An 11,898-nucleotide genomic window follows, 5' to 3' on the forward strand; every position below is an offset into this window, starting at 1 on the left:
CATTGAACCACTATATACAGATACATCTGGCTCGAGTTGTGATTTGTTTATCTAGTTTTCAATGTGAAGTTTGTGTGTTGTGTATCTAATTTTCAATGTAGAGTTGTGTGTTGATTACATAGTTATTAATGCGAAGTTGTATGTTCGAGTTGTTACTTTCATGCTTAGCTGTGCTGTCAAGATTCATAATCTCATTCCTCCTGTCATAAAAATAGGTTAGGTGATGGATTGTCTTAGTGGTAGACGTAATGCATATAGGGAGTTTTGGCTTGATTGATCCATATAGTACGTCAGGTAGACAGTTAGTACTTTATTATAATCTATTTTATAAGCATATGACTGATTTGTAGTAGTGTGTTAGATTGAAAGCCGGCACTTATTATAATTAGCCATAACTCGTCAATCTTTTTGCATGGATCTCTATACTTATTCTTGCTTGGAATCTCCATGTAAAGACCCTATTAAATCGGGATAAAGTTTTGAATGTTATTATTATTATTGTTTTATTTTATCAAGTAGAAAACTTCATTTTGCGCTGAATTTGACATGTAAGCACAGACCTTCATGGGTAGAGTTAATCCACGAAATTTCAATCCATCTGAACTTGTCATGTGGCACAAGTGTTCTAAAAATTCCTATCGTTGTACAGCCGGAATGACCCTCTCCTTAATTTTTCGAGTTAAATTCAAAGAATTTTATAACGATGGACAAATAGATAAAAAGAAATGCCACAATTGATCATAATGAGTTTGATCTTACAATAAAAGAAGTCTGGAAAAAAATTCCACTAAAATTCCTGACAGTCAGTTTTCCCTGTATACATTTTAAGATAACCAATTACTACAATACAACCAACTCAGCCTTGTTCCAACTAAATGGATCCATGACTTGGCTACATGGATATGATCAAAGACAATAAAAGAAAAGTAAAATTAAAGTAAAAAAAAAAGAATACAACACAAAATATTAGTAAAATCTCAACTAAATGGGATCGGCTCCATGAATTCATGCCCATTCAATCAGATCTCTTTGAGGTCATACTTAAGACAAGACCTTAACTATGCATGTCCTTCTGATTACCACAATACCAATAGAACAAAAGAAGTAACATCCCACAAGGATGGAACAAAGAGACCAGAACTTTCATAGTGTTCTATAATTTCTACCACCCTTTCTACTTACAAGTTCACACAGTCGGCATGGTAGTGTGTCGAGGCTTGCCGCACGGGTCTTCCCATAGTTACCTAATACTCCACACCGCCTCCAAGCATGATACTCTGCATAGGCAACTGGGTCATCCGCAACTGCCTTAACGTGGGAAGCCAATTCCTCCATGGAGCTGAACTTATTCCCATCTATAATTGAATGTGGAGGGACAAAGTCCCACACGTTTGGAGCGCCAAAGTAGATGGGGACTGCACCTGAATCTAGGGCATAAAATAGCTTCTCTGTTACATAGCTCTCAGTCATGGTATTCTCAATTGCAAGAACAAACTTGTAGTGTGACATGGCACAGTGTAGATGATCCCACCATTTTGGAGCAGAGTTGACATCATTTGCACAATCAGGGTAGAGATCAAGTGCCACATCCAGGCCTCCCACATTGTTCAGGCACTTGCCAAATGAGTGGTAAGGCAGCAATTTGAGAAGACTCTGGGCAAGGTTGTTTCTGTGAGAAAGGCACCTTGATGAAGACCAGTAAACAAGTGTGTCCTGAGGGGGTCAACAGGATGATACTGTGAGGACAAATCTTTTTTTTTTTGTAACAGGGTAATTTATTAAGAAGGGAAGAATATCCAAAAAGAAGAGAAAAAAGAAAATTACAGCTGACACCATTAGCCCAACTTGCTGTCTCCACCTTCGGCATTGCCATCAGCAGAGAAAGCAAGCGAGCATCCTAGCCAAATCTAAATCTGTGCATATTTGCACCATCATTCACAAGCTCTGCTACAATGCGATTAGGAAATTCCACTGAAGTCTCGGACAGGCCAGATTTAGAGGCCTTTTTAGCTAAAAAATCTGCAATGGGGTTTGCTTCCCGAAAGCAGTGAGTTATTTTCCAAGAAATGGATTCCAAATAATGAAGGAAAGAAATCCATTTTTGGAGAGCAAACCAGGGGATCTGCCTTCGTTGAATCGCAGACACCACAGACGCCGAGTCTGATTCTATCCACACATGTGTTGCATTATGAGTTTGTGCCATTGCAATTCCTTCCAATACCGCTTCAAACTCAGCCTCGTATATCTTCTTAATACCCAGAAAAATACTAAAAGAATCACAAACCTGGCCTTCACTGTTTCGCATCACACCACCTGCTCCAGCTTTACCAGGATTGCCCAAGGAACTACCATCCACATTGATCTTTATCCAGCCAGGGGCCGGTCGACACCAGTGCACCTCAAGGGGTGGAGAAGAAACTGAGGGAGAAATCGATAAGCCCAAATTCCTGCAGCATAACACGTCTGAAACTGCCTTAAGCTCTTTGCATGAACTGCCATGGCATAGAATCAGCTCCTGTCTGATGGATTCAAAAATAAAATTAGCCTGTCTTGCCTTAGCCTCATGCCTTCTTTGATTTCTCTCCCACCATAGATGATAAGTAATTAGCAGAAATCCCATCTTCCATGGCTTTTTAACGTTGAGGCCAGTAGCTCTTCTCTTCCACCATAGAAGGAAGTTAGCAATCGACACCTGATTTTTCCACTGAATCCCAAAACAATTTAAAAATTTTTTCCATATAGAAATAGATAATGGGCAGTGGAGAAAAATATGATCAATATTTTCTTCGGCCATCCCACAGAGATAACAGCAAGAGGCCAAGTAGACACCTTTGCTTCTAATGTTCTCGTCTGTAGGAAGCTTACAGTGAACCAGCCTCCATCCAAAAGTAGAATATCTAGGAGGTAAGTCCTTTTGCCAAATTAATGAGACCCAGGGCACCTTATGCGACTCCTTTCTGATGACCTCCCAAGCTGACGCCGTAGAAAAATTCCCCATAGGCGTTAAAGACCAAACACTTACATCTTCCATTTGCACACTGGGAATTTTAATCTTTTTTATCTGATTAAAAATCTGCTTAAGCAAAGGAGCATTTACCTCTGGAAGATGCCATTGTCCATACTGTGAGGACAAATCTTCAAAACAAAACTGACAAGAATGTAATAATAAAGGGGTCATAAAATAGGCCATTGCGCTTAGCATAATGCCACCTCACGTACACAATAAAATCATCAGGAAAATATACAAGAACAGGGAAAAAGAAAAGTTTACATTGTTCTTGTAAGTGGACAGGCGATAATTTCGATTGTTATGGAACAGGGCACCAGCATAAGTTGACTGTACATCATCATCAGCGTGATAACTAATATAAATATCCTCATGGCCAGACCGTTTCCTCCCAGCCTCGACATCCATATATACCCGAAGTGGATCACCTTTTCGCCTCTAGCCAAAACACGAGTTCCAATGAAAAAGAGTAAGCAGAAGGAAAAAATACATAGTACAAAGAAGAACGATGACAATGCCCAAGTGATGTGAAGTAAATTCAAAACAAAAAACCTACTGACATACTTGCAGCTAAAATATCAATTTCCTTAAGGTTAAGCACCTGCTTTAGAAATCAAAGGTGGGAACTAGATTGTTTCTATACAACCTCAGTTAGTTCATAAGAAAAGGGCTTACCCAATGCACGAGGCTCCAGCTACCACCCAATGAGTTATCCACCATAACCAGTTCTTGGTCCATCCTTTGCTGGTCAAAATTTAAATTTGAAACTCCCAAGTTGTTAGAGAGAATAGTCCCAAAATTAGGATTATTCTCTTGGCATAAATAGATCACAAGATCCCCGTCCACATGGCAAGATTTATCCCCATTGGCAGTTTCCATAACCGTAGGGGGGAAATATTCTCCTACCATTCTTGGACTCCTCAATCAGCTAGGGCTGCAAGCGTTGGGAGCCGACGCTTCTCTTCCAACTCTGGTGAGATTATCATTCTCATGTTCAACTCCGGCGACGCTAGCAGTCTCATTGGCAGCGCCTCTTCTTTCCTCCCACTTCCCTCTACATTGAGTAGCCAGATGACCCAATTTCTTACACAGAGTGCAGCGGGAGATATCGTCCTCATACGTCAAAATCCACTTGAACCAAAAGATACTGTCCGTACCAGGCTGTTTATGTTCTACTTGGATCTCCTCTACCCTGGAGCCGCCTAATTCTACTTCAACAAGAACCCTGGCATAATTGCCGATAGATCCATTCAAGGTTCTACGATCCAGTGCCACAAGCCTCCCTGCGGCTTTAGCCATGGTCAGTATGATTTTTTCGTGCCAATACTCCATCAGGAGTTCAAGAAAGTGAAACCAAACCAGCTTAGTTTGGGTGTAGTTATCATGGATACTGAACTCTGGCCTCCACCTCTGACACCTGATCACCTGGTTCCCAACCTTGATAGGTCCTCTCCTCCATACTGATGACATATCCCCATCCCTCTCAAAGCGAAAGAGAATGAAGCCCTTTCCTAGAGGAGCAAGGTTAACCTTCCCCTTCAAGTTCCATGTATTTGACATGTCACGGCGAATATCATCCATAGAAATGTACTTGAAATTTACCCTTCCAATCAGGGCAAACATAAAAGTTTGAAGCTTTTCTTCATAGGCTCCTGAGGTATCACCACCTTTGTCAAAGGCCCTGCTCGAATGGGGTCTGGAAGGTCTTCCACATCTGGCAGCACTTTCTTCGTCACAGCAGCATATGATCTGCGACCTTCAGTCTCTCCGATAGGTCTTTCACCCCTCACCTCTGTGCCCTCCAAATGATAGACCTCATCATCTCTATCGGTTACGCCCTCAGGCATGGGGCGATGGTTGATAGCAGATTTCCAAAAATCAGTGAGCAGCAGCTGTTTACGTCTTTCTCCCCTCACCTCTGTGCCCTCCAAATGATAGACCTCATCATCTCTATCGGTTACGCCCTCAGGCATGGGGCGATGGTTGATAGCAGGTTTCCAAAAATCAGTGAGCAGTAGCTGTTTACATCTATCCGGTGGCCGGCCTCCATCAGGATCAAGCAACTCCGGCATGGTCTCTAGTCTCTCCTCATCCGTTCTTTCTATTCTCTCTTCCGAACCTAGCGATTTTGATTTAATTAACGAAACCAGTATGCCTTTTTTCCTTTACCTTCATGGTACCCATTTCAGTTTTTCAATGGAAAAACGAAAACAAAAATCAACCTTCTCATGTTAACACTAACTTCAAGAACTCAATTCACAGTGAAAGATTACACAAAAAGGAGTTTATTTTCTCTTTATAATAAACCTGGTTCTGTTTTATTTTCACACAGAGAAAGCAAGTAGGAAGGTAATTAGGAAGGTATATAGCTCAACTCCAACTACACAAAGCCATGCCAATCAAGCCAAGAGTCGGATGCACCAGTTTTGTAGTCCACAAAATAAAGAGCATCAATCCTCGCACCCCACCAGCACTGATCCAACGAAATCGATCCCTCTTTGCATCATAAACATTAAATAAATATCTGCTTCTCTCCATTTAATGCGGCAAAAGAAAAGTGTAGTTTCAAAGAAGTTGTCATTGAAACCCCACTCGAAATACTGTTTATAAGGAAGGTAACGCATACCCAAATCATCATCCCTTGATTTGCAATGAATCATCAGTACATTACCTTCACCCAATTCGTTTATCATTCGAACATGTCTCTTAGCATCAACAGTAGTGATTGATGAAAACTCACCCACCCACACCATCAGGATTAAAAGCACCACTATATGCTTGCTCATAATACTGAAACCACTCATTTTGTTTTCCTCTGTAAGCTAATTTGGTTGTGATTCAAAAACACAGGTCTGTCACTCCTCCCTCTCCTCCTCCTGCTCCTCCTCCTCCTCCTCCTCCTCCTCCTCTATATAGAGAGTAGAAGAGAACAACATTTTATGGCCGTAAACATAGGGGTGAAATGACTATCCTATCTCCCTATTTCATGCCAGAATAAGAAAGATGTCATCTCCTCCTAAGAACACTACATTTATGATGGGTTACGTGATAAGGAAAGTTGGTTAACACTTGTATATATATATATATATATATAAATATATCATACTATCATACTATCATACTATCATACTATCATACTATCCTACTATCGTATTATTATTATAATAATAATAATAATAATTATTATTATTATTATTATTAGCTAATCTTTTCTTGGACTACATTACCTCTCTTATTTATTTAAATACCTTAACTTCTTCATCATCACTTTTGTTGTTCTTTTTATTTATTCAATTTTTTTGGTACCCTTTGTTTTTTTAGTAATTAAATATTAATTTCTTTACTCATTTAAAAAATTAATTTTAGTTTTTTTATTAAACTGTCACACCCTCTACTCATTCTATCTCTATTATTTAGAAAGTAATATTACTTTTTAAATAACAGTTTTTTTATTTAGTTAAAAATTATTTTCTTTATTAAAATCACTCACCCTCTATTCTCTCTCTCTCTCTCTCTCTCTCTCTCTCTCTCAAACTCTCACGTTTTCATAAAATTAAAAAAATAAAATAAAAATCATACTCTTTCTCTCTCTCTCTCTCACACACACACGTTTCTTTCTCTTTCTATCTTGGCATAATCTAATTTTATATTATTCTATATTTATAATAAAAAAAAATTATATCTTTCCCCAATTGCTTTACTAATTGTATCTAGGAAAACGCTACATCTAATGTCAGAAATAATAATGAAGCTCAACAGCAAGAGATCTCATCAAGTTTGCAAGATTATTAGCTTTACCAATATAAAACTCCATGTGGATCACCTCCAATACATTCTTTACGAAATGCTGAAAGTTGGACCCCATGTAACTTTCACTCATCAATGTAGTTCTGTATGTCTTCTTGCTGAAGAAAGAGGAACGCCAAATCAATTACTTCCATCTTTACACACCCACGAATACTGAAATAAAGTGGACAAAATTTCTAAAGATAAAATGGAGAAAGACATGTGAGAAGTAATTACCATAAATTACTAAAACAGCTTTGAAAAACGATGCCATTAAAATAAATAAATAAATAAAAATAAATTCTCACGCCGTCCTCTCTCTCTCTCTCTCACACACACACACCCGTTCCTTTTATTTTTCTATCTTGCCAGAATCTAATTTTATATTATTCTATATTTATATTGAAAAAAAAAAACTCTATATTTTTCCCCAATTACTTTCCTAATTTCGTTTTAGTTTCGTAATCAATAATAACTCTCTAATGAGCTATTATTTATCATCACTTTTGTTGATTTTTTTTTATTAGTTTCTTTACTTATTTAAAAAATTATTTTTAGTTTCTTTATTAAACTCTCACACCCGAGCTCTATCTCTAATAGTCTAATATTTAGAAAGTAATATTAGTTTTTAAATAATAGTTTCTTTATTTAGATAAAAATTATTTTCTTTGTTAAAATCACTCACCCTCCATTCTCTCTCTCAAACTCTCACGCCTTTCTATTAAAAAAATCAACTAAATATTATCACTCTCACGTTTTCAAAAAAAATAAAAACTCATACTCTCACGCCCTATCCCCTCTCTCTCCCAAACACATATGTTCCTTTCTCTTTCTATCTTGCCAGAATCTAATTTTATATTATTCTATATTTATACCAAAAAAAGAAAAAAGAAAAATCTATATCTTTCCCTATAAGAGGAAATATTGCAATAATGGCTACTTCCACCAATGATCAGCTTGGCAAGAAGATTTGGGATGAGGTCAAGCTTGGTATGCTACTCAATCAAGGGATTGGTGATAAGCTGGTCATTGGTGGAAGTAGCCATTAGTGCAATATTTCCTCTTATATTCCCCAATTGCTTTCCTAATTTTTTTCTAATTTCGTTTTAGTTTCTTAATCAATAATAACTCTCTAATGTGCTATTATTCATTTCTTCTTTCCTTTTTATAATTTCAAATTCTGTGTTCTAATACTGATAAAAATCAAAAACCAAAGAAGGAATAAAAGAGAAACAAAAAATCTAAAGTCGAAATCCTAGAGCTTAAAGATGTTCTACTCACACAGCTTTCTTGCAAAGGGAAGTCCTTTACGGACGATTTGGATGGCAGCGCATATGCAACAGATTATTATTTCTTCTGATGTTGCCTTTAGATTGTATAATGTTTTGGGAAGTCCCAATTGCGCTAAGATTGTCAGCGCACCTTATATTGGGTGTTGGTGTTATATATTCAAAGAAGGTGGGAGTATCTTTGGCATGATAGCAATAGGATATGGCAGTCAATAAATATTGTCTTTCACTTAAGAGATGTTAATCTACTAGAGGATGCAACTCATGCTCCATTTTACGTTGTTACTTTCTCATAAACATTTGAGCTTGATGCCTGCAATTTGGATAATTTGTTCTCTTTTGATGGGTAATATTTTTTGGGGCCTGCTATCCTATGTGTATCTTATGTTCTGTTCAACTTGTTGATTTAATGTTTGTATTTTGCTTCTCAGATCACTAGATAATCATCTCAAGAGTTGTGAAGAGACTACACTGACAGGTTTTAGTCTTGGATAATTGGTGCTTGCATTTGAGAACTTCTTTTATTTATTTATTTTTTTCTTAACGTTCTATCTGAAAATATATTGGAATTGTACAATATATGAGTAAATGTTTGGTTTTATCTTGTTTACGAATCAGTTCCCCGCTGAAGGAAATCCTTATAGTCATCGATACTTATAGCTTCTAATATTTTGATATAGTGACTAAGCTACGTAAGAGGGCTCGACCGAGAAAGCTTTACCGAAACCATGATATGGTATCAGAGCGGGAGCTCTCTTAGGGTTTTGGTCGCCGCCATCAAACTGGATAAATTCACTTATTTCACACAATAAGTGAAGGGATCGAAGAGATTACGGCAGATCATGTTCACCAAGAAATGGCCCGAAATTGGATCTTGGTCTATTTGAGATTGTTCCTTTTAATCGTAATCAAAGATGTTTTCTTGTCTCTCGTTTCTTTTCCGAACAAATCGAAGAACCTAATGGATCGAACTCATCCTAAAGGTAAGGGTGGTCGTAGTTCAGCGCTTGTTGCCTCCGTTTGCTTGAAGACTTTCTCGCATGATCAATGAAAGATAAGTATTATTCAACATTTGACAAGGACTTTTGCTCTTTATAGGACATTAGAATGGATATACCTCCTCCTGCAAAGATTCCAGAAATTAATGCAATGGAAGAAGAGTATATTTCTTCTATATCCTATGTTTCTTCATCCTATGATTGTACTTTTGAATTTATAGGAATAAAAAATGCAAGGCAGATATTTACACATTGGAATTATAAATTTCTCGGTAATACCAGTTCATGGAAGTTGTAAACTAGATTATTGCTTTCTTTTTTTTGGGGGGGGGTGAGTTGGTGGTGCAGATTTGTGAAGGACTATTTGGATTGGACCGGTGGTGTTAAATTTGTTTTTATCAACTGATATCAAGTCTGAATATTAGATTGTTCTTAATTTCTGATTATTTTTTATTTCTTCAGTGATATAATGGGTGAAGAAAGAATTTGACCCAATTCCATGGCAATTAGAGAGTCACGACTACTAGATAAGACTTCCAAGGCTCCCTACCCTATTATTGGGACCTTCGAGTAGTACAGTCTTGGTATGGATTATGCTCCTCATAAATCTTTTTTATGTTTCTTAATTTTTATGTTAATGGATATGATACATTGGCAAAATGATCGATTTTATTTACCCGTATCAATATTTTGAATGCATTTATGGATGGTCTTAATCAAAATCTATGCATTGATATATATATATATATATATATATTTTTTTTTAATTCATAGTTCCTTTGTTCTTGGACTTCTTTTTGTTCCTACAGTTCCAATTTTCTTAGTTTACATATGTATAGAATAAAAATTTTAAAAAATATTGGAATTTTTGTAGGTCCTTATCGCTGATTGAGCTCGGAGGAGTCGATGGTTTCAATTACCAATAGAGTTTTTTTCTTTTCATCTTATGCAATGTAAGTGATACCATGCAGTTTACCAAAGTGTTTCCAATGATTTACGCTTGAGTGAGTATCTAAATCTGAAATCGGTAAAAAATATGAATTATTTCTTTCAAATCCCTTTGTCATTGTTGAGGATAAATAGAGATTTTTCTAATTCTCCTTCTCTCTTTCATAGTTCTCTTCTTAGTTCGCTTCACTCCCCCACTCCCTCGACTTGTCTCCGATCGAATCCAATCTTGAATATGTGAGAGCAACAATGTTGGCACAACTCTAGCATTGAGCAGCAGTGAACGAACCCATTGTTGAAACGATGATCGGAAGTCGGACTACTCTGCAACTTTGTCGACACTGTGAAAAATGTTAGAAATATGAAATATTTCTCTCAAATTCCTTATCATTATCAATATTTAAGTTGAAGATACTATGGAATTTCTCAATTTCGTAGGATAGACTATTACTTCTCAAATTCCTTATCATAATCTTATCAACTATAAAGGCATTGAAGGTTACTTGATTTTTTTTCTAATGATTTTTTATGAATATTTATTTAGTTGATTCAACCATATTTTTCTATCTTATATGACTACTTATTTTGAGATTTGTGTTCATTGTAGCAGCTTCTTAGAATGCTCTAATTAGCTATCCCTTGTTTCGGTGACAATTTAAGGAAAATAAGGTATAGAGATGTTGCTTAAGGTTTTCCTGTAAAGTAGCCTAACGACCAATTTGTGTTTTGAATTATTGTAGTAATTTTTCTTGTGATTTCAGTTTTATAAGTTATTTTATATACTTTATACTAAATAAAAAATTACAAAACGAATTTTTTTGCTTTAATTTTTAATATTGAAGAATGACTCATTTTCCTGACACTATTTGGTTTTCATCTCAACGGATTATAGTGCCATTCATAATGCCCTATAGACCTTTCAAGATACCATTTTCCTTTGAGCTTGTCTAACAATCAAAATAAATAAACTTCAGTTCCAAGAACATTGCATCAAACAAACAATACACACTAAAGTATTATGTACTCCAAAGTCACGATAACATTTTTTATATACATATATACACATTCACATATTTGACTTATTTTTTATCCAAGAAAGTAATTTTGTTTTAACCAAAAAAAGGGGGAAAAAGAGAAAAAAGAAAAAGGCATTAATGATAGAAGAATTGAGGATAACATTTATTATGTTATTTATTTTGAGCTAGAGACCATTATTACAATCTCTCTCTCTCTCCCTTTTTCTATCTCAAACTCTATCACTCTTTCAAATCCTCTCACTCTCAACATATGCCACACATTTGCACATGTAATTATTATTAGTCTATGTATCCTATAAAAGTACGTACTTCCATTTTTTGGCAAACTTTTCAGCCTGACCTAAATGTCCCCATTTACAACTAAAATTATGACTTAAAAATTCTTAAAAAAAAAAAAAAAAAAAGAAACCAAACAGAATTTACATTTTACCATAATTTATCTCCCTCTCCCTCTCCTTCTCACTCCCTTCCATAAACGTGGGGGAGAATTTAGAAAAAAAAAAATTTTCTATAATTCATAATTATCCACTACCATAATTATCTCCCTTTCCCTCTCTCTCTCACTCTTTATTCGCTACACGTAGGTTAGATTTAAAAAAAATAAATAAATAAAACCCATAATTCATAATTATCCCCTCTCTCTTTCTTCCCTAAACGAGGGGGAGAATTTAAAAAAAAAATCCATTATTCATATAATTATCTCCCTCTCACTCTCTTTTACCAAAACGTAGGGGAGAATTAAAAAAAAAACAAAAAAAACAAAAAATCCACAGTTCCTAATTATCCCCCTTCCCTCCCTCTCTCTCTTCCCTTGGTGGCAGAATTAAAAAAAA

The 11,898-nt window shown here is 36.0% G+C and overlaps 1 protein-coding gene across 1 annotated transcript; it reads right to left on the reverse strand.

Moving 5' to 3' along the window:
* Positions 1–734: 734 nt before the first annotated feature.
* On the reverse strand, positions 735–3,470 carry LOC122062782 (alpha-(1,4)-fucosyltransferase-like). Its single transcript, XM_042626428.1, has 2 exons — positions 3,272–3,470; positions 735–1,713 (listed from the first exon to the last, which is right to left on the reverse strand). The coding sequence occupies exons 1-2, from the start codon at positions 3,413–3,415 to the stop codon at positions 1,144–1,146; spliced, it is 714 nt and encodes a 237-aa protein (XP_042482362.1). The 5' UTR covers positions 3,416–3,470; the 3' UTR covers positions 735–1,143.
* Positions 3,471–11,898: the final 8,428 nt, after the last annotated feature.

The sequence above is a fragment of the Macadamia integrifolia genome, unplaced genomic scaffold (genome assembly GCF_013358625.1).
Source record: "Macadamia integrifolia cultivar HAES 741 unplaced genomic scaffold, SCU_Mint_v3 scaffold1106, whole genome shotgun sequence".
Taxonomy (NCBI): domain Eukaryota; kingdom Viridiplantae; phylum Streptophyta; class Magnoliopsida; order Proteales; family Proteaceae; genus Macadamia; species Macadamia integrifolia.

What these genes read in the sequence shown, in the direction of transcription:
- LOC122062782 (XM_042626428.1), bottom strand. Translation starts at nt 3,415, where the DNA reads ATGGATGTCGAGGCTGGGAGGAAACGGTCTGGCCATGAGGATATTTAT. An exon ending in TGTCCACTTACAAGAACAAT is followed by an intron (nt 1,714 to 3,271) that starts GTAAACTTTTCT and finishes TGACCCCCTCAG; the next exon opens with GACACACTTGTTTACTGGTC.